General features: G+C 47.2%; 1 protein-coding gene and 1 non-coding gene across 2 annotated transcripts in view; both read right to left on the reverse strand.

Moving 5' to 3' along the window:
- Nucleotides 1–2,828: 2,828 nt before the first annotated feature.
- The window catches only part of HTR3B (5-hydroxytryptamine receptor 3B), a 45,614-nt gene continuing 27,965 nt past the window's right edge, over nt 2,829–20,477 (reverse strand). The window contains exons 3-9 of the mRNA XM_070472876.1: nt 20,286–20,330; nt 19,711–19,820; nt 18,864–19,033; nt 18,196–18,353; nt 6,918–7,128; nt 6,351–6,533; nt 2,829–5,218 (exon numbers count right to left, since the gene is read on the reverse strand). Of these exons, the coding sequence (XP_070328977.1) occupies nt 4,986–5,218; nt 6,351–6,533; nt 6,918–7,128; nt 18,196–18,353; nt 18,864–19,033; nt 19,711–19,820; nt 20,286–20,330 (1,110 nt within the window). The 3' untranslated portion in view covers nt 2,829–4,985. The remainder of the gene's footprint in view (nt 5,219–6,350; nt 6,534–6,917; nt 7,129–18,195; nt 18,354–18,863; nt 19,034–19,710; nt 19,821–20,285; nt 20,331–20,477) is intronic.
- LOC139037239 (U6 spliceosomal RNA) lies at nt 5,924–6,027 on the reverse strand. The gene has a single exon (XR_011490074.1). It is a non-coding gene; the product is annotated as a U6 spliceosomal RNA (small nuclear RNA).

The following is a 20,477-nucleotide window of genomic DNA, read 5'->3' on the forward strand; positions in this document are numbered from 1 at the left end:
TGGAGTCTGTTGTCTGCCACCCAGCCCACCCACTGCCCGGTAGTTGCTTCCCGGCCAGCAGAAAGCCGGGCTGCAATCCCCACTTTACGGTCTCTGCTAAATGAAGCACAAACTTAACTACATCACCCCTCCCCAACCCTGATAGGATGGGGAGGGGCTGGAGTGACATGCTGGGCTGCTTCAGCCCCTAATCTCATCACTGGTGTGGGTCATTTCAATTCCGCACACCGGAGTGCGCTGGGGGCGTGGCAGCTCATAAAAGCCTCCATGCTGCTGCTCAGCTAATTGTGAAGTGCTTACTGTCTTGCACGTGAATAACTCAGGACTGAGAGCTTCTGGCTGCTGAGATGGCGTGTGAGCCAGGGAACGGGACAGGGAGAAGCCCGGGATGGACCCTGTGGCAGGGAGAGAGGCATCGCCTTCTTGGAGGGGACACAGGAACTTGGGTCTCTGCCCTGGGGTGACCACTCACCATCTGGGAGTTGGCAGAGAAACTCTTTACCTTAAACCTGAAGACCTGAAGTTTTCTGGACCCTCAGAACCACTGACTAGGGTACATATTTAACCCCCCCCCCCCCCGTTTTTACTAACCTTGCCTTTGGATGTATAATTAGATCCCTGAGAAGTGAGAGGGCCTGGGAGCCCTTAGGGCTGGACCCAGGGGAGGGCTGATGCCTTCGGGCGCAGCTTTTGCTGGTGGCTCGCAGGGCCTCTCTTTGGTTCACTTGAGGGTCCAAACCATCCAGCTTCAAGCTGGCCCCTGGGAGATTAGCGTCATGGAGATATAAGAGGCCAAGGGCTCAGCATCTTTAACTACAGAGCTCCTCTCCTGTAGGAAAACTGGGGGGAGAGGTGGGGATGTCCTGGGGGAAAAGTGAGACCCCTGCAGAGGCTGTGGGCGATCATAGCAGAAGCCCTTGGAAGTTCTCCTGAGACAGAATGACAAACGGAGGACTGACTGCCTAGCCAGGGGCTGTGCTCCACCAACTCTTTATTCTAGACATCAGTGAAGTTTCCAAGAGTGGGAGCTATGATTTCTTGGTGAGTGCTGAAAAGACTTGAGATTCTGGGAAACAGCAGATGTTAGGAGCAAGCACAGCTGGGAAAACCCCATTTCTGCTCTGTTCCTCAGTTTCCTTCCTCTGTGAAACAGGAGTCATGAAATTGATAAACACTTGGAGAGGCCGAGCTAACAATGCTTTGTAAGTAAGGGCTGCTGGTGCCCTGTCTTCCTCCCACTGCAGAGGGGCCCTCTTCGGGGAGGGGGGCTGTACTGCCCCTTGCTGATGATGGCATTGCTTCAGGATGCTGACCTGACCCAGGGCTTAGAATGCGACCCCGGCTGCCATGTTGCGATCAGGGCCACTTGGCAGTTGGACAGAGGAGATCCACACGCTGGGGCTGCACTCAGCATCCAGGCTTCACTCCCAAAGGGCTGCTTCTTAGAGGCTGACCTTGAGAACCTGGCAGCTATTCCCTGGGCAGGGGAAGCCAAGGCAAACTGCGTGGGAAATGAAATGGGAAGTCCCTTGGGTAGCCTCCCCAACCCAAGTTCTCCACAAGGAGGCATATAGTGGCTTCAGCCCTTGGCCTTTGGATTCTGGAACAAGGGCACTTCTGTGGAATCCAGCCTATAACTGTATTCTGATAGAGACTGCTAGAAGAGAACCTCACGCCAAAGACTCAAGATTGGAATCCATCTGCTGATAGCAGGCAGGCCTTTTTATTTCATAATACATGACTTATTTTTCAAAGTGTACTTAAGTACATTGCTTCATTCTCATCCTCAACATTCTGTGATATGGGCAGAATAAATATACGCAGTCCTGATGTCAAACAGAGTAGGCTGAAGCTCTGAGAGGTCAGTCTCAAGGTCCCCTGGCTAGGTAGTGATGGAGCCAGGAGCAAAGTCAGCTGCTTTCTCCAAGACAGAGGTGGAAAGGATGGAGACCCCATAGTGGGGACTTACTGCAAGCCTTTGCCTCCTCTAATAACCAAGGAAGTGAAGAGAAATTAGGGATCAATTTAGAGGCTAACTGAGCAGGTCAAGGCAGAGGAGGCCAGGAACAGGAAGTAGGAATCCAGGAGAGAAACAGGTGGAGGTTTGCATGGACACTTCCTGTTCACAAACTTCTTCTGCTCCTCATTTCATTAACAGCAGCAGTGGAATTTCATGGACAATTGGCGTTGAGCACTAACTGGGAGGTAATGAGAGAGGGAGGAGGCAGGTAAAGGCTGTTTGAATTTAAATTCTCTTTCTTCGGGGGGATGGAGGGACAGATTTTTTTTTTAAAGGCAATTTCAGTGCTGGAAAAAGTTCCAAGCAAAACACAGTCCTCTGTAAGCAGTGTTGGGAGTCATGCTTGTCTCTCAGTCCTCTGTGTTCTATCCACCAGCTCCTAGTGGCTGTTCTGAGAGGGATGCTGAAGGCCTGGGTGTCTGACCCTTGGCAGACTCAGTCCCTCAGACTTGTGGAAACACACTAGAAATCTGTCCACCATCAGCGGTGAGCTAGAGTGTGTATCTCTGCAATAGTTACGGCAGAATTACCATGAAAAAAAAATTCTGTATGGACCTGGGCCAAGATGGGAATGAATTAGAAATAGAAAACAAGATTTCTGTTCTAAGAGGGTGTGATTGATCTGGCAAGAGATGCATATGTGTGTGTGCACACGCGCGCACACACACACACACACACACACACACACACACACACACACACAGGGCCATGAAATCCAAGGAGAGGAGGATGAGATTCAGTTCAGTTCAGTTCAATCACTCAGTTGTGTCTGACTCCCTGCGACCCCATGAACCACAGCACACCAGGCCTCCCTGTCCATCACCAACTCCCAGAGTCCACCCAAACCCATGTCCATCGAGTCGGTGATGCCATCCAACCATCTCATCCTCTGTCGTCCCCCTCTCCTCCCGCCTTCAATCTATCCCAGCATCAGGGTCTTTTCAAATGAGTCAGTTCTTCGCATCAGGTGGCCAAAGTATTGGAGTTTCAGCTTCAACATCAGTCCTTCCAATGAATACCCAGGACTGATCTCCTTTAGGATGGACTGGTTGGACCTCCTTTCAGTCCAAGGGACTCGCAAGAGTCTTCTCCAACACCACAGTTCAAAAGCATCAATTCTTTGGCACTCAGCTTTCTTTATAGTCCAACTCTCACATCAATACATGACCACTGGAAAAATCATAGCCTTGACTAGACAGACCTTTGTTGGCAAAGTAATGTCTCTGTCTTTTAAAATGCTGTCTAGGTTGGTCATAACTTTCCTTCCAAGGAGTAAGCATCTTCTAATTTCATTGCTGCAATTGCCATCTGCAGTGATTTTGGAGTCCAGAAAAATAAAGTCAGCCACTGTTTCCACTGTTTCCCCATCTACCTGCCATGAAGTGATGGGACTGGATGTCATGATCTTAGTTTTCTGAATGTTGAGCCTAAAGCCAACTTTTTCACTCTCCTCTTTCACTTTCATCCAACTGCAGTTCTTGCTTGGGTCTCTAGCCTGCCAGAATACCCTCTGGATTACGGACCTGGCAAGTCTCTGCAGTCAAGTGAGGGTTATGGGCTGAACTGTGTCTCAGATCCATGTGTTGAAATCCTAATTCCCAGCACCTCACAAGTGGGAATGCATATAGAAAAAAGGGCTTTTAAAGAAGTAGTTAGGATTAAATGAGTTCATTATGGTGGGCCACTCCAATATGACTAGTGTCCTTAGAAGAAGAGGAAAGTTGGACACATATGTGCACACACAGAAGAAAGATCATATGAGAACCCAGGGAGAAGGCAGCCATCTATAAGCCCAGGAAGAGGGCCTCAGAAGACACTAACCCTGTCAACAACTCAACCTTGGATTTCTAGCCTCCAGAAGTATGAGAAAATCCATCTGTTTAAGCCCCCACATGGAGAAGGCAATGGCAACCCACTCCAGTACTCTTGCCTGGGAAATCCCACAGACGGAGGAGCCTAGTAGGCTACAGTCCGTGGGGTTGCAAAGAGTCAGACACGACTGAGCGACTTCACTTTCATCTTTCACTTTCGTGCACTGGAGAAGGAAATGGCAACCCACTCCAGTGTTCCTGCCTGGAGAATCCCAGGGATGGGAGCCTGGTGGGTTGCTGTCTATGGGGTCGCACAGAGTCTGACATGACTGACATGACTTCGCAGCAGCAGCAAGCCCCCACAAGTCTGTGGTATTTTGCTATGACAGAGCAGACTAATGCAAGGATAGCAGATTACAAACTCCTTGAAACTCCCAAGGGCCATGCATTAAGCTTGTTCCCCCAGCTCAGCACCTCACGCATGGTGTGTGTTTATGAGATGTGCTAGGTCTGGATCCCTTCCAATAGCAATGCACTGCTGAGAAGGCACAGGGGAGATGGACTCCCCTGGGATGGTGGGAACCAGAGCTCCAGGAGACAGACATGGCTCCAGGATACAGACCTTTGTGTTCTGGTTGGAACAAGGTTCTTCAGGAAGCAAGTCAAGTGAAGAATGATCTGAAATTGACTTGTTCTGTATTCTCTGGTATGCCTAACATAATGCCTGGGGCTTCATGGCCACTCAATGCAAGTTTCGCTGAATTACTAACTGAATAAGTAACCACGACAGGACTGGGAGATGGAGTGTGTTCTTAACACCTTTTAAAAACCAGTTTAAACATACACGTATGTTTGTGTATGCTTAGAAATTTTCTGAAAGAGGCTGCTAATGGTGGTCACTTCTGGGCAGTGAACTGGGTAAGAAGGCAGGCTTACTTTTCCCTGGATACCTCACACTGTTTATGCATTTTCATTATGAGCGTATTCCTCCTGGGTCATTCAATAGCTCATTAGATGATGTGTGTTCTGGGGTAAGTGAAGCTGGAGAGGTTTTTAACTCACCGTTCCTCTCCTTCCAATATCTCCTGAAAAAATGTTCAGCCTTCCCCAAGTGCCAGGAGAGCATGGTTGGGCACTAGCAAGCCTGGTCTTCACTAACCACTCCAGGACACCCAAAGGGAGCACAGGGTGACGGCATAGAGCCCCAGCACAGCAAGGTAGCTTTGGAAGAGCAGGCGGTCAAAGCGCTCCAGGAGGGCCAGCCACCCAAGCTCCTGTTGGTCCACCTGGTCCTGGGTCTGGAAGTAGCTGCTGATGGATCGAAGCTGGGACCAGACTTCCTTCAGGAACCCGGATGGGGCCTGGTACTCTTGACGGACGGGGGACTCTGCACGAGAGGAAGACACCGTAGGTGAGCCAGGGGGCACCATGGCTCCCCCTGCCTTCCCATAGAAGCCAATGGCCTTATCCTTCAAGGAAGGTTGTGGGCAAAAGTGGCCAGTGGGCCGGAAGATTGGGGGTTCTCTCCCTACCCACTGAGGGGAGGCAAGCCTGTGCTGAAGGAACCCCGGAGAACACGGCAAGTAGGGTGATGGGTCTAGGTTACATCCTTCTGGGAGGTTTTTCTGAGGTAGGACAGCCCTCGTTGACTTAGAGCTTTAGGGCAGGAATGGTTCTTCTTTAAATTGAGGTATAATTGATATGTATCATTATATTTGTTTCAAGCATACAACATAATGATTCAATATTTGTATATATTGTGAGATGATAATCATGATAAGCCTAGGTAACACCCATCACCTCACACAGTTATATATTTTTGTTCTTGTGATAAGAACTTTTGAAATAAAGTGTCTTGTTGACTTTCAAGAATACAGTAAAGTTAATGGGAAGTTGCTATATAACAGGGAGCTCAACCTGGTGCTCTGTGACAACCTAGAGGGGTGGGATGGGGTGGGAGGTGGGAGGGAGGTTTAAGAGGGAGGGGGCATATATATACTAATGGCTGGTTCACATGGTTGTATGGCAGAAACCAACAAACATTGTAAAGCAACTATTCCCCTTAAAAATAAATAATTTTAAAGAACACAGTAAAAATATGTACCACTTCATGACTTTGCATGTCATCCTTGCCCAGGGGCCATGCTCACCTTTGTATCACTCCAATTTTAGTGTAAGTGCTGCCAAAGGGAACACTGGGATGACCTGTATATTTCTGCACATTTGGCAACTAGAACTCAAATGTATACAAACTATTTGCACATGTGTGTGTGCGTGCATGTGTGTATGCAGGCATTCTGCTATTCTGAGGTCAGTGGCTCCAAACTGATAAATAAAACTAGCTAAGGGGACAGCAGAAGACTGTCTTGTCTCCAGAGAGTTGATGTAAAATGCAGGACAGAGGCTAAGAAGCAGATGTTTCCATTTTTTCACACAGCAATGCATGGCCTACTGCTCCACCTGTGGGCACTGGGGCTGAATGATGAAGCGAGACAGAGACTTTAAGGCTTCTCACAAACCTGTTACCCCAGCAAGCTGGGCCCCAGGATCCATTTGAGGCTGGTTGGTATCTGTGTCCCCTCGAAGACACAGGAGGGTCTGCTCTTGCTGGCTGCACCGCTCATCATAGAGGAATTTGACCAGCAGGATGGACTTGGATAAGCTGAGAACCAAGAAGGCCATGCAGACCGTGAAGAAGACCCCTGAGGGAAGGAAACAGAGGAGGTGGGGTCAGCAGGAGTCTCTGGGCCCCTTGCTTCCCTGTCTGAGAGGCAACATCAGATCTTGGACAGAAGTAATGCCAGACGGGCGCCCAGACTTCCCTGGTGGTCCAGTGGTTAAGAACCCACCTGCCAACGCAGCAGACACGGGTTCGATCCCTGATCCGGGATGATCCTACATGCCATGGGACAACTGAGCCCAGTGCTGCAGCTACTGAACCCACCAGCCTAGAGCCTGTGCTCTGCAAGAGAGTAGCCCCTGCTCCCCTCAACTAAAGAAAGCCCATGCTCAGCAATGAACGTCCAGCACAGTGAAAAATAAATGAATAATTTTTTAAAAGGCCTGGTGATCCCGGGGCTGCTCACCAATCAGAGGGGTGCTCCCTGCACTCCTTGGCACCTCATCAGACATGTTGACCCTGAAGACGGTGTAGCCCACCAGCACACTGGTCTTGAACAGAATCCTGGCTTGGCAGGTGGGCGGGAGGTAGAAGCTGCCCAGGTCCACGAGCATCAGGAAGATGCTGGGGATCAGCAGGCTCACCACATAGACCAGAGGATGCCTGCGAATCACCACCTGGACAGGGACAAGCAGTCAGTTGACAAGAGGGTCCAAGCCGATGGACTAGCCAAGAACACTGCCGTCCCAGCATTTTTACATAATATGAAAAGTCTACCTAATTTATTTTTATTTTTTAAAAACTTATTTATTTAGCTGTGTCAGGTCTTAGCTGCAGCACATGTGATCTTCGTTACATCGTGCGTGATCTTCCACTGTAGCACACGAAGTCTCTAGTTGTGGTGTGTATGGTCAGTATTTGCAGCCCACTGGTTCTGGAGAGCACGGGTTCAGTAGTTGGGGTGCATGAGCTTAGTCACTCCAAGGCATGTGGGATCTTAGTTCCTCCACCAGGGACTGAACCTGTGTCCCCTGCATTACAAGGCAGATTCTTGACCACTGGCCCATCAGGGAAATCCCTCTATGTCATTTAGAAATAGGAGGTTATTTTGTGGTTTAGAAAATAGGGGAGAAATCCTTTAAGATTTTCTGTATAACTAATATTGATAATATTATTCATAATTATAAGAAGAAGCCATCATTTATTTAGCACCTGCTGTGTGCCAGGCACTGGACTAAGTGTTTCATATGATTTGTTTTATTTAGTCCTCACAGCAACTCTGGGGGCTGAGTATTATAACCTCCATTTTAACCAGGAGACAGAAGATCCTAAAGACTAACTGACTTGTCCAAATTCACGTAGCTGGAGAGTGAGAAACTGTTTTAAAAATCAGGTCTCACACCCAAAATCTTTCTTCTTAAACCACTTTGCAAAATGTTACACTGGTTTTGATTTAATCTCTCTTCTTACTTGGAACGCACACACTTTAGTACTTGTGTGTGTGTCAGAGACTGGCTAGGAACAAATAGCACAATGAAACTAAGAAAGTTGAGGTGGGCTTGACAAGGTGTGGGCGGGACATAAAGAAATCACTGGAGGAGGGCATACCCCAGGGACTGGGGGACTGAGTGAGCTGCTCCTACCTGTAGGCCTGAAGGGGCCCAGGGCCAGCAATGTGGTTGGAACCTGAGGGGAGAGGAAGCTGGGTGGACCTGTGGCGTCCTCTTAGGAGCACGGCCCATGGGTGGAGGCTCCTTGGGGTGGGGAGAAATGGAAAGATAAACAGAATAGCGGGCAGGGGGACCAGGGCTCCCATCTCTGCAGGCCACAGTACAGCCTCCAGGAGCAAAAGTAGCTGTGAAGTGGGGCAACTGCAGAGATCCACTAGGGCGTGCAGCATGGCTGGGCAGAGAGCTGGCGGAGCAGGTCTGGTAGCCAGAAATCGTTTTTCTTTTTTTTTTAATTAATTAATTAATTTTTTGGCTGTGCTAATTTAATTTTTTTCGTTGCTGCCCACAGGCTTGCAGCGAGCGGGGGCTACGCTCCAGCCGCAGTGTGTGGGCTTCTCATTGCGCTGGCTTCTCTCATTGCGGAGCACAGGTTCTAGGCTGAGTGAGATTCATTAGTTGCAGCGTCCAGGCTCCAGAGCGCAGGCTCACTGGTCGTGGTGCAGGGGCTCAGTTGCCCTGGGGCATGCGGGATCTTCCTAGGCAAGGAAACAAACCTGTGTCTCCTGCATTGGCTGGTGGATTCTTAACCACTGGGCTGTGAGAGAAGTCTTATAGCTGGGAATTTAAGTCTCATAAAATTACAGTGAGAGCCACTGCCATTTTCCTACACCAAGCTTCTCTGGGATGGTCATCAGACGTGTCTATAATGAACACAAAATCTATTCCCATCCTTCCTGGAGAGAAACAGGATATGACAGGGCTGCTTCCCCCATCAGACTATGGACTCTTTGAGGGTGAGAATGGTAATTTTTAATCCCTCATGGAGTAAAAAATAATGCCTATTTTATGACAGAGGATGGGATGGTTGGATGGCATCATTGACACGATGGACATGAGTTTGAGCAAGCCCTGGGAGTTGGTGATGGACAGAGAAGCCTGGTGTGCTGCAGTCCATGGGGTCACAAAGAGTCAGACACAACTGAGCAACTGTAATGAACTGATTAGTAGCTAGTGATAAAGGATCACCTGCCAATGCAGGAAACATGGGTTTGAGCCTGGATTTGGGAAGATCCCCTAAAGGAAATGGCAACCCACCCCAGTATTCTTGGCTGGAGAACCCAATGGACAGAGGAGACTGGCGGGCTATAGTCCATGGGGTCACAGAGTTGGACATGACTCAGGGACTGAAAACACACACACACACACACACACATTCAGTAAATGTTCACTAAACAAATGAATGTTCTGGGCCCTGTGCCATTAGATTTGAGAAAAAAAAAAAAACACACCAATGTCTGAAACCTCCCATTTCTCTGATTCACCAAACAACTGAATGATTTCTACATGTCAGAAGGTGTGCTAGACCCTTTTTCACATGGGATGTGATTTATTTAATACTCAGTGTGAGTTTGTTGGCAGGTAATATGGCATCCCACTCTATAGATTTTTTAAAATAAAGTCCAGCCCCTTAAGTAAGCTGAGTGAGTGGGATGTGCCCCTGCACCTTCTGGTTCCAAGCTCTGCGCTCTTTCCCAGACAGCCTCCTCTCAGTTTGATCAGACCTCTGAGCTGAGTCCAGGGTCTTCTCTCTCACCTGGGCCTCCCTGCCTGGAAAAGAATTGCATAGACAGGAGACTGAGCAGAAGGTGGTGGGGGAGAAGCCTGGCTGGGTGAGATGAGATGTCACCTTGCTGGCGGGAGTCAGGGCTCCTCAGCCTTTGGGTCTGAAAGCATATCCTGACTCAGTGGAACTCAGCCGACCAGGGCCATTTGGCCAATTGTAGTCTGACTGTGGTCTTCCGCATTGAACTTAATTGCCTGCAAACATCTAAACCAGAGTGATGCTCACTGTTTTGCCATCATTTGGTTAAAATACATTTTTACCAAAGTGCAGCCAGCAAGAAAAACCATGAACTGTCAATACCCTGCATCTCTTCCCTTGCTTTCTCGTGCTGTGACGGGCGTGGCCGCGGTAGGTGGGTTGGGGAGAAGGGAGTTCAGGGCCAGAGTCCACAAGAGGTCTTGCGTTGTGGGCCCCACCTGGGCTGTGGGGATGGGGGGGTGACCGAGTCTGCTGTCTCTGGAGGGTAGAAGCAAGAAGACCCCCTGAGACTTCACGGTGGACGTTACATAAAGGAGATGAAGAGAATAAGAATGCTACCCCAAAGAGAAGCACAAGGAGGCATGTTGGTTAGGCAGAGAGAGCCCAGACTTAGGGTCAAAGGAGCCACAGAGTCCCTGAGCCCTCCACTCCATGTGCTGTCTTAAGGGACTCTGGATGCTGTCGAACATCTCCAAGCCTTGATTTTCCCCCCGTTTTTAAAAAGCAGTTTACTTTTGCCTCGCCAACCATCCTGGGTACAATTGAGATCAGCTGCTGTACTCTTTAAATAAAGTTCCCACGTAAATAGCACATGCTGAGATGATTCCTCTCCACCCAGAGGCTGATGCTGGGAGTGAACAGAAACCTGGGTTGGAACCAAAGAGCAGCAGTGTGGCTCCTTAGGGTCCCTGGTTCCCAAGAAAGTGCAATTTCACCGAACCTCATGTTCCGCAAGGTGTCAGGGCAGAGGCGTGGCAAGAACTGAGAGGCTGGGAGGCAGAATGCTTCATGCAGTCAGAGGGAGTCCTGAACTTAGAAGGGTCCCATGCCTGGCCTGGTGTCATTTTGAAGTCCTCAATAATTTTTAAGCAAGGTACCCTGCATTTCCACTTTGCATGAGGCCCCACAAATTTATGTAGCCAGTCTCATTGTGAGGATATTCCTCACTGGATGTCAAGAGTAGTTGAAAGTAGAAAGGAAACAGGTAGGTACAAGGGTAGACAATTAGTTGGGCTGTGACATAAAGCCGAAAGTTCTCTAACTAAAAAAATTGTATAAGTTATAAGTTGACATAAAATCGTAAACTTAGACAGGCATTCCAAAACCACTTCATCCATTCTTCTGCCTTTTACCAAGGATGAGCCAGTTCTTAAGATGGATCAAACAGTACCTATAGTTTTGCTTTTCTTCAAGAACAAAGGACCCACCTTTTTCTTTAGGATGATTTGGGGGCAATACTACTTATGGACTAGTCTAATTTTCTCTACAAGCCCAGTGCAGCCTAAAGAAACTAATTTCATCCCACAGTTTTGAGAAATGTTTTGTCCTCATGATCTCATTTGATCCTCAAAGCCCTTTGTGCCAATGTTCAAGAAACATGAATTGAGCATGAAAAGAGGTCAGGCACAATCCTAAATCCTAAATACTAGAGTTAGAACTGCTGACAGGACAGGTCCCCACTCTTGCCCCTGACTCCTGACCCCACATCTTATGGGATCAGGAACCAGATTCCACAGGTCTGTAGACAGAAGTTTGCCCCAGAATGGACCATACCCAGAGTCTATGCTTGCTTTGATGATAACATTTGAGACTTTCTGAGTTTATGTTGAGACGATGTTTTCATCTTAGAGGGCTTCCCTGGGGGCTCAGACTGTAAAGAATCTGCGTGCGATGCAGGAGACCCGGGTCCATCCCTGGGTCAGGAAGATTCCCAGGCAGAAGGAATGGCACCACTCAGTATTCATGCCTGGGAAATCCCATTAACAGTGAAGACTGGAGGGCTGCACTCCATGGGGTCACAAAGTCAGACATAACTGAGTGGCTAACACTTTTACTACTTTTTGGTCTTAGAATCAGTACTGAAATAGGTTAAGACATTTGGGGATATTGGGGTAGGGTAACTATATTTTGCACATGGGACAGACATGAATTTGTGGGAGTCAGAAGGTGGCAGACTCTACTGGGTTGAATGTTGTTGCTTATCACTAGTTGTGTCTGCCTCTTTTGTGACCCCCACGGACTATAGCCCAGCAGGCTCTTCTGTCCATGGGATTTTCCAGGCAAGAATATTATAATGGGTTGCCATTTCCTTCTCAAGGGGATCTTCCCAACCCAGGGATTGAACCTGTGTCTCCTGCATTGGCAGGCAGATTCTTTACCACTGAGCCTCCTGGGAAGCTCCACTGGGTTGAATAAAGCTCCCTAAAATTCCTGTCCTTCCAGAAGCTCAGAATATGACCTTATTTGGAAATGAGATAATTGCAAATGAAATTAGTTAAGATGAGGTCTTGCAGAACAGAGTGAGCCCTCAAGCCAATATGACTGGTGTCCCTGTAAGAAGAGAAGAGACATACCAAGGCTAATACCTTTGCAGGCATGTGAAGATGGAGGTAGGCATTGGAGTGATATATCCTACAAGCCCAGGGAAGCCAAGATTGTTAGCAACCACCTAAAGTTAAGGGAGAAGCAAGAAGCAGACTATTCCTCAGAGAGCCCAGAAGGAACCAACCCTGCCTACACTTGATTACAGGCTTCTGACCTCCAGAACTATGAGAGAAGAAAGCTCTATTGTCTTAAAGTGGTACTTTGTTATGGCAGCCCGAAGAAACTAATACAGGGGGGGACTTCCCTGCTGGTCCAGTGGCTAAGAGGCCAGGCTCCCAATGCAGGGGGCCCAGGTTCGATTCCTGATCAGGAAACTAGATCTGGCATGCTATAACTAAAAGATCCTGCATGCTGCAACTAAGACCCGGTGCAGCCAAATAAATAACATAAATAAATTAACTTTTAAAAAATGGATACAGGTGACTTGACCAGTAACACATAGTGGGAAAATGCCACAAAATGGACTGAAACATACTGGTTCTCTTTAGTTGTGTGTCAGCATCGTATAGGATGAGGCACACAATGTCAAGTCCTGGCTCCATGAGTCACCTATTAACCTTGGTTAAGCTGCTTAACTTCTCTGCACCCCAATTCAACCACTTGTAAAAATGTGGATACATGGAGTCCCCGTCTCCTAGATATGTAAGGATTACATATACAAACTTTTTAAATGGTGCCTCATACAGAGTCGGGGCTTGGTTTTGTGGTCATCGTTGTCATGTTTCCTTGGGCAGATTTTGAGCCCCGTGATAGGAACCTAGAGTCTTGTTTTATTCATGCTGGTGTCCTCGGTGCTTAGCAATGAGCTTGGCCACAGGGTAAGAACTCAAAGTAGGTGCATCGAGTTGTATTAGAGTCTGCTAATAATGGTTCTTTTAGTTCCAATGGGTGAGAGAGTGGAGTGAGCCCAAAGTGGGGCTCCCCTCTTGAAGTCAGTCTTCTGGGGGCCACTTCTCTGCAGGTCATGTCAGAGGCAGTGACCATGTATGCCAGGGGGATGGTACATCACCAGCTCAGCAAGACACCGCTCTCCGCAGAACTGCCCCTACCTAGAGCCCATCATTTCTAATGGACTAAAGGAGCTGGTACCTTTAAATTCCACAGAAAGGGAAGAAAAAGCACTTTAGTTTCAGTCCATGTTCTCCATTAGACACCCTTCAGGTGTTAGCAATATTATGCCACAATTTCATTATCCATTAAAGCCAGGTAATAATAAGTACACAAAGGTATTTGGAGCCTATTGATGTTAATGAAAGAGATCAATCTAATTCAGAATGTGTGTGTGGAGAGCTCCTTGGAGATGGAATAGGCCCCAAGGTTAGCCTCTAATTGCCTCCTTGATGGTAGACCCTACCAGTACTCAATTTTGCATGACCGTCTTTATGACATAGTTGGAATTTTGACGCCCAGACTCACGCTTCATACAGAAGCCCATTTTCCTCCTCTCCCAAGCCCCTCCCAACATTCCCAATTCAGAAAGGACGGGCAAGTTGCTGCCATTTAAGTAAGATCCTTGTGCAAGAGTGAGAGTTTCTTGGATTTAGACCATGGATCGAGTTGGTTTAGCAGAAAGTCCATGATTCCCGGATTACTCAAATGACCCTGGAGAGTTTCTAGGGGTCCAAATTCTCTCTTTCTCTTGCTCTCTCTCTGGAGTGACCTGTAAAGCTTAGAAGGATCTTCTATCAAGTTTATGAGTGGCATTCAATCAATATCTCAACAAAATTAATCTACTCTAATCTAAAAAGAAAAATTACATCTGAAAAATAGGATATATAAGGCATATTTCTTTCACAAACGTCCCTCTTCATTTTTCTAGGAGTCCGCTGTAGGTCCCCCAATTCCTGCTCACATAAGCATTTACTTCATGAGAGGATATCTGGGGTCGGGGCTCACTTTAGTTCCCACAGCTGTCTGCCAGATTCCATCCAATGCATGCATGCTAAGTCACTTCAGTCGTGTCCAACTTTTTGCAACCCCATGAACTGTAGCCTGCAGAGTCCTATGTCCAAGAATATTGGAGTGGGTTGCCATGTCCTCCTCCGGGGGATCTTCCTGACTCAGGGGTCAAACTGGCCTCTCTTATGTCTCCTGCATTGGCAGACAGATACTTTACCACTAGCACCACTTGGGAAGCCCTTGCATCCAGTAAGAGTTCTCAGGTACAATTTCTACCTCCTTACACTTCTACCGTCATTCTTTAGAAAACAAAAAAGAAACAAAACACTGCCAGACATGGGCTTCCCTGGTGGCTCAGTGGTAAAGAATCCACCTGCCAATGCAGGAGACCCAGGTTTTATCCCCGGTCTGGGGAGATCCCACATGCTACAGAGCAACGAGGCCCATTCACCACAACTATTGAAACTGCTTTAGAGCCTGTGAGTTGCAACTTTGGGAGCCCAAGCACCCTAGAGCCCGTGCTCCACAACAAGAGAAGCCACAGCAACGAGAAGCCCAAGCGCACACCAACCAGAGTAGCATCCACTCAGCAACGAAGACCCAGCACAGCCATAAACAAATAAATTAAATTACTTTTTAAAAAAGCACTGCCGTACAGAAATTGAATGCTCATTCTGTTTCTGGGAACCAGCGCCTCCAACAGTGTATTGAAGGAAGCCTCCCCTCCCGTGGCCACTGGCTCGGGCACCAGGCTGCACACAGATGTGCCTCTTCTGCTCTGGGCTCCCTGTGGAATGCAGCCTGACTCCAAGGTGTCAGCAGTGCTCTCTGATCAACAACACATGTCCTGGAACCACAGATACGATTGCACGTTAGCAGGAACCAACTGGCCCCCAGAGCATTTGATTCAGTGTCAGCGGCAGCGTGTACATCAGGCCCAGGCAGAGCGTGTATTTATATCTTTGTTCCTCCTTTTGCCGTATCTGTCCCCAACCCTGTGCTGGGCAGCCCAGATGGGGACCTAGCAGGTGATTAGATTAAGAGGAAGCTGGCCTTTTACTGTCAGGACCCTGGTGGGTCCAATGTGGGCAGGAAACTGGGCTCTGAATTTCACATCATTGCCTAAAGGTTGTTGAAGGACACCAGAGTGACTTGACTGCTCAATTCAGAGTTGGATGTCTGGCACGGAGTAAGAGAACATGAGCCATCACTGTGCGCACAGTGGGAACGGGGGAGCCGTGGAGGCTGAGAGAGGTCAGAGGGTGAGGAACTGACCTGGAGAGTCACTCAGTCTACTTTGTCTTCCAGAGTTGCAGGACTTCCTGAGTCCAGCTCCCTGCCTCACCAAGCACGATCTGTGACTCTTCTCAGGATTCTACTCCCCAGGACCAGGGAGGAAGTTCAGTTCAGTTCAGTCACTCAGTCGTGTCTGACTCTTTGAGACCCCATGAATCGCAGCACGCCAGGCCTCCCTGTCCATCACCAACTCCCGGAGTTTACTCAAACTCATGTCCATCGAGTCGGTGATGCCATCCAGCCATCTCATCCTCTGCCGTCCCCTTCTCCTCCTGCCCCCAATCCCTCCCAGCATCAGGGTCTTTTCCAATGAGTCAACTCTTCACATGAGGTGGTCAAAGTATCGGAGTTTCAGCTTCAGCATCAGTCCTTCCAATGAACACCCAGGGCTGATCTCCTTTAGGATGGACTGGTTGGATCTCCTTGCAGTCCAACGGACTCTCAAGAGTTTTCACCAACACCACAGTTCAAAAGCATCAATTCTTCAGCACTCAGCTTTCTTCACAGTCTAATTCTCACATCCATACATGACCACTGGAAAAACCATAGCCTTGACTAGACGGACCCTTGTTGACAAAGTAATGTCTCTGCTTTTTAATATGCTATCTCGGTTGGTCATAACTTTCCTTCCAAAGAGTAAGCGTCTTTTAATTTCGTGGCTGCAATTACCATCAGCAATGATTTTGGAGCCCAAAAAATAAAGTCTCCCACTATTTCCACTGTTTCCCCATCTATTTGCCATGAAGTGATGGGACCAGATGCCATGATCTTCGTTTTCTGAATGTTGAGCTTTAAGCCAACTTTTTCACTCTCCTCTTTCACCATCCCCCAAATAACCTACCATAGCCCCCACGGCAACAGAACCCTGGGAAAAGCTCCCAGAACAAGAAATCAGTTCACTGCCCTCTCCGCCGGCCTTCAGCATAAACCCTGAATGGAGAAGCAGCGTGGCAGGGAAGACAGCAAAGAAACGCGGACCTGTTCCATGGGATTCAGGGAAGCCTCTCCTCCCTTTAACAATATTTTATGCCTGTGTTCATCATATTTAAAATGCAGCTAGACACAGAAAAACTTGACCACCGTTGAGAAGATGATATTTAGGGTAGAGGGTGACATGTAACTACAAATAGTGGCTGCTCTATGGAGAGAGCGGGGGCGAGTGTGTGTGTGCGCGCACTCCCACCCTCTGGTTTACCTGCCCCGTCTCCGTCTTTGTTTTTCTCCTGCGTGCGGTGTAGGTAATGGTGTGTGCAGTGTTCTCCCGAGCGCTTGGTAGGTGACTGTGTTCCACCTTGCACGTGCTACTCCCTCACATTTCCTTTTAATGCTCTCCATTATTCGGGCTGCATTAATAATGTTTGCAGGCTGATATCTTTAAAATTAATGAGGTGTTTACTCTGAGCCAAGAAACTCATTGAAATTAAAAAAGCTTTCTTCCCCCCCCTCCCTTTCCCTCGGTAAAAAAGTGGACAAACAAGCCACAATGTAAGCTTTGCTAAAAAACCAAGTAGAAGAGGCAAGGGCTCAAGCCCTACCACAAGGAAGGCGTGAACTGGGATAGGCTGGTGCCCAGCATTATACATCAGTCAAGTTCAAATCACACTTGTTTTAACAAGTGCTTTACTAGAAAACTGCATACCACACCTTTTAACCAATGGAGGGCTTCTGTGCCCTCAATAATTGCTTCTTTCACCACCACCATCCTCCTTAGCAGGTAATTATTCATTGTAACCACAGCACCTTAGTGTAGTCTAATTTTTTCCTGCTTTCTCAAAAGGTTTGTTTCTAGGAGAATTCAGTTGTGCTTAATCCTGACCTGTCTGTAGTCTGTAGCTTTCAATCAGATTACCTGGTCTGAAGGGCCCTCCCATCCTCCAGCTACCACCATCACTAGCTGACTTTGTGCAGAAAAGCAGGGTTGAACACGAATGACAAGTCTGCTGGCTGCAGACACTTGCTGCAGACCACAAGTCAGGATGGTTTGCCGGGAGGGAAGGGGTAAAGCAGCGGGCTTCACTGTCCTGCTCCCCGCTGCCCCCTCCAGGCACCTAGGGGACGCATTTCCCCAGGAACAATGCAGACAGAAGCATTTCTGGTGGTGCATCTGAGAAGTTTGGGTTCTTATCAGGTCCTTGCTGAGCAGCTGTACTTCTCAGATCTGGAAACCACCAGTGGTCTCTGAGGATCCTGCTGGTGACAGGTTAGCTAATCCCTCAAGTTACTTAAGTTAATAATATGATAATTTTATGCATTTGCATCTGGAATGATTAATAATTTACTTAATGTCACATAGGACATTCATATTGAAGAGACATTTTTCTCCTAATTTTGGTTGCTGTTGTGTGTGGGTTTCTTTTTCTTTCTCAGTAGCAATTAGAAGTGAGACTGTTATATGTGCTGAAAGGCTTGAGGATTCCTGCTGCAGTGACTGGTTCAGGGCTCTGTGTCTGGAAACCATCCTCTTTATATTCATGTATGGACTCGCTCCAGCAGGATCTACGGCTGAACCTCTGGTCTCAGATGCAAACGGATGTCTGGAGCCATCTGAATCAGCTGTGCTTAGGTGATGTGAATGAGAAGATGCAGGAGAGCAGAGAGTGCTCAGCCTGATAGGGAAGGTGAAAGACTGCAGAGAAGTGGGCAACAGGGACAGGAAGAGGGGTGGAACCTACATTGAACTGAATCTGTGCAAAATCTCCAGCACTGTTCTGCAGGATGCGGTAGGTCGAGGACACAGAAAGAAGTTCCCACTCACTGTCATTCAAAAATGCCTTTTGGTCATGTGTAATGTCTTCTGTGCTCCTCAGGAAGGCCAGGTCTACATCTTCCACTGAAAATTACAGAAACAGTTGATTTCCCATAGAAAAAGGCACCAAAGACAACCCACTTTTCTAATTCCCAATTCAAACCCTTCCTTTCTATTCTTGCTCCCATATGGACAGTCTTACTGAGATGGGGTTCAATATACCGATTTGAATTAGGGGTAATGATGAGGAACAAAAACTTTCTGGTCATGAAAAAAAAAAGCAGCTATGAACTTAGGGTTTGCACGCCATTGTCTATAGAATGAGAATTCTGTAATGTTCTCAATGGCATTGGAGGTCTAATATTGTGTTTTCAAACCAACAGCAGCAAGGGGCCTATCTCTGGGCACAATACTGTGGTTAGTCTGAATTGCAGCAGGAGCCAAATAACTGCAAGAAGATTTTAGATTTATAAAAGGTTAGTTATATGCAAAAATAAAATCAACTGAGGGACTACATAACATAATTTCACCTTTGTACGCCCACCCAGCACAAGTGTGTTTGCCCACTAGCAGACTACACCTCTCATGACTTACCTGTGTGCAGAATGCTACTGAAGGTTAGGCTGCAATTCTGGACATCAAATGGAAAAGCATATGTCTCCAAATTGCATGCAGAGACCACCTGGATGGGCTTGGAGTGTTTAATGGTCCCAGATGAGTTCACATAGACATAGGGAAGGTCAGGTGATTTTTCAGTGTCCACACTGTGTGAAATACAAGAGATCTTGTTGTTACAGAGTGAACTTTCATCATTCTAATACATAAACAGAACTGATTATGAGATGGTAGTGAACATATATCATCCCAGACTAGCCCAGAAGTGCAAAGACTGAATCACATTTTCCATGAGACAGTCACCTGGTAAATGTGGGTTCAGCAATGACAGCCTCATGAGTCAACTCACTTGCTACTGTTAAAACACAGACATAATCAATGGGTAGCATCAAGCATTAGCCATCAAACCTTTATCTTAAAGGGCTTCCCAGGTGGCGCTAGTGGTAAAGAACCTGCTTGCCAATGCAGGAGATGGAAGAGATGTAGGTTCAATCTCTGGGTTGGGAAGACACCCTGGAAGAGGGCATGGCAACCCACTCCAGTACTCTTGCATGGAGAATTCCATGGACAGAGGAGTCTGGTGGGCTACAGTCCATGGGATTGCAAAGATTCAGACATGACTGAAGGGACTTAGCTGCACCCACACACTGTATCTTAAATGATGTCAATCATGGTTTTGATACTGCTAACCTGAATGCCCCCAACAATACAGCTCCTCTTCCAGTTGAGAAACAAACAGTAGTAACAATGTCTGAAAGGAAGCAGCAACTGGCTTGAGTATTCTAAGCAGTCTACAACCCACAGAAACACACCCCAACACACTTACTACTCATTTATGATGATATCAGGGGCCCAGATGGCACTTAGAGGTAGAGAGATCTCCCTAATCTCATCAAACATGCTGGAGTTCCAGGATAAAAACTCATCATCCCAAACCTGCAGCCAAAAAGAAAATGTCACAAAGAGGCAATGTCAGCCCCATCAAAGAACTGAAGAGGAATTTGGATGAGTAACTCAATTGATCAGCCTGTTGCTACTATCTGTTAGGGGAGAGGACTTCTCATCCAACTCCTAAAGATGTTTTCCCTAATGAGAAACAGCAGCCATATATCTTACTCAGATTCTAATAAATCAGGTCTGCTGCAGATGTAAGGAACTATAAAAGGAAAGATAATATCTATTCCTGGGACTTTCCTGGCAATCCAGTGGTTAAGACTTAGAGCTTTCACTACAGGGGGCATGAGTTCGATCCCTGGTCAGGGAAATAAGATCCTACATGCCACGTGGTGCAGCAAAAAAAAGGAAAAAAAGATAATTATCTATTCTTTCAAATAATTACATTTTTCAGCAGATCAATTTCAGGAGTCCAGCATGCATAGAAGGAAAAAAATAATCATTTACCTCACGATACCATACGCTTGTCTTTAATTTTTGATTCTGTGTGTCCTGCAAAGCAAAAATTAAATACACAACAAATCTTATAGAGTCAGTAAATCAAAGCTCAATTCAACAGCATGACAGTTCAGAGGAAGAAAACTGCATCCAAGTAAATAATGCTGACTTTAAAAACATTACCTTGACTCTTTAAAATCT

This window comes from Odocoileus virginianus, chromosome 10, assembly GCF_023699985.2.
Source record: "Odocoileus virginianus isolate 20LAN1187 ecotype Illinois chromosome 10, Ovbor_1.2, whole genome shotgun sequence".
Classification (NCBI taxonomy): Eukaryota; Metazoa; Chordata; class Mammalia; order Artiodactyla; family Cervidae; genus Odocoileus; species Odocoileus virginianus.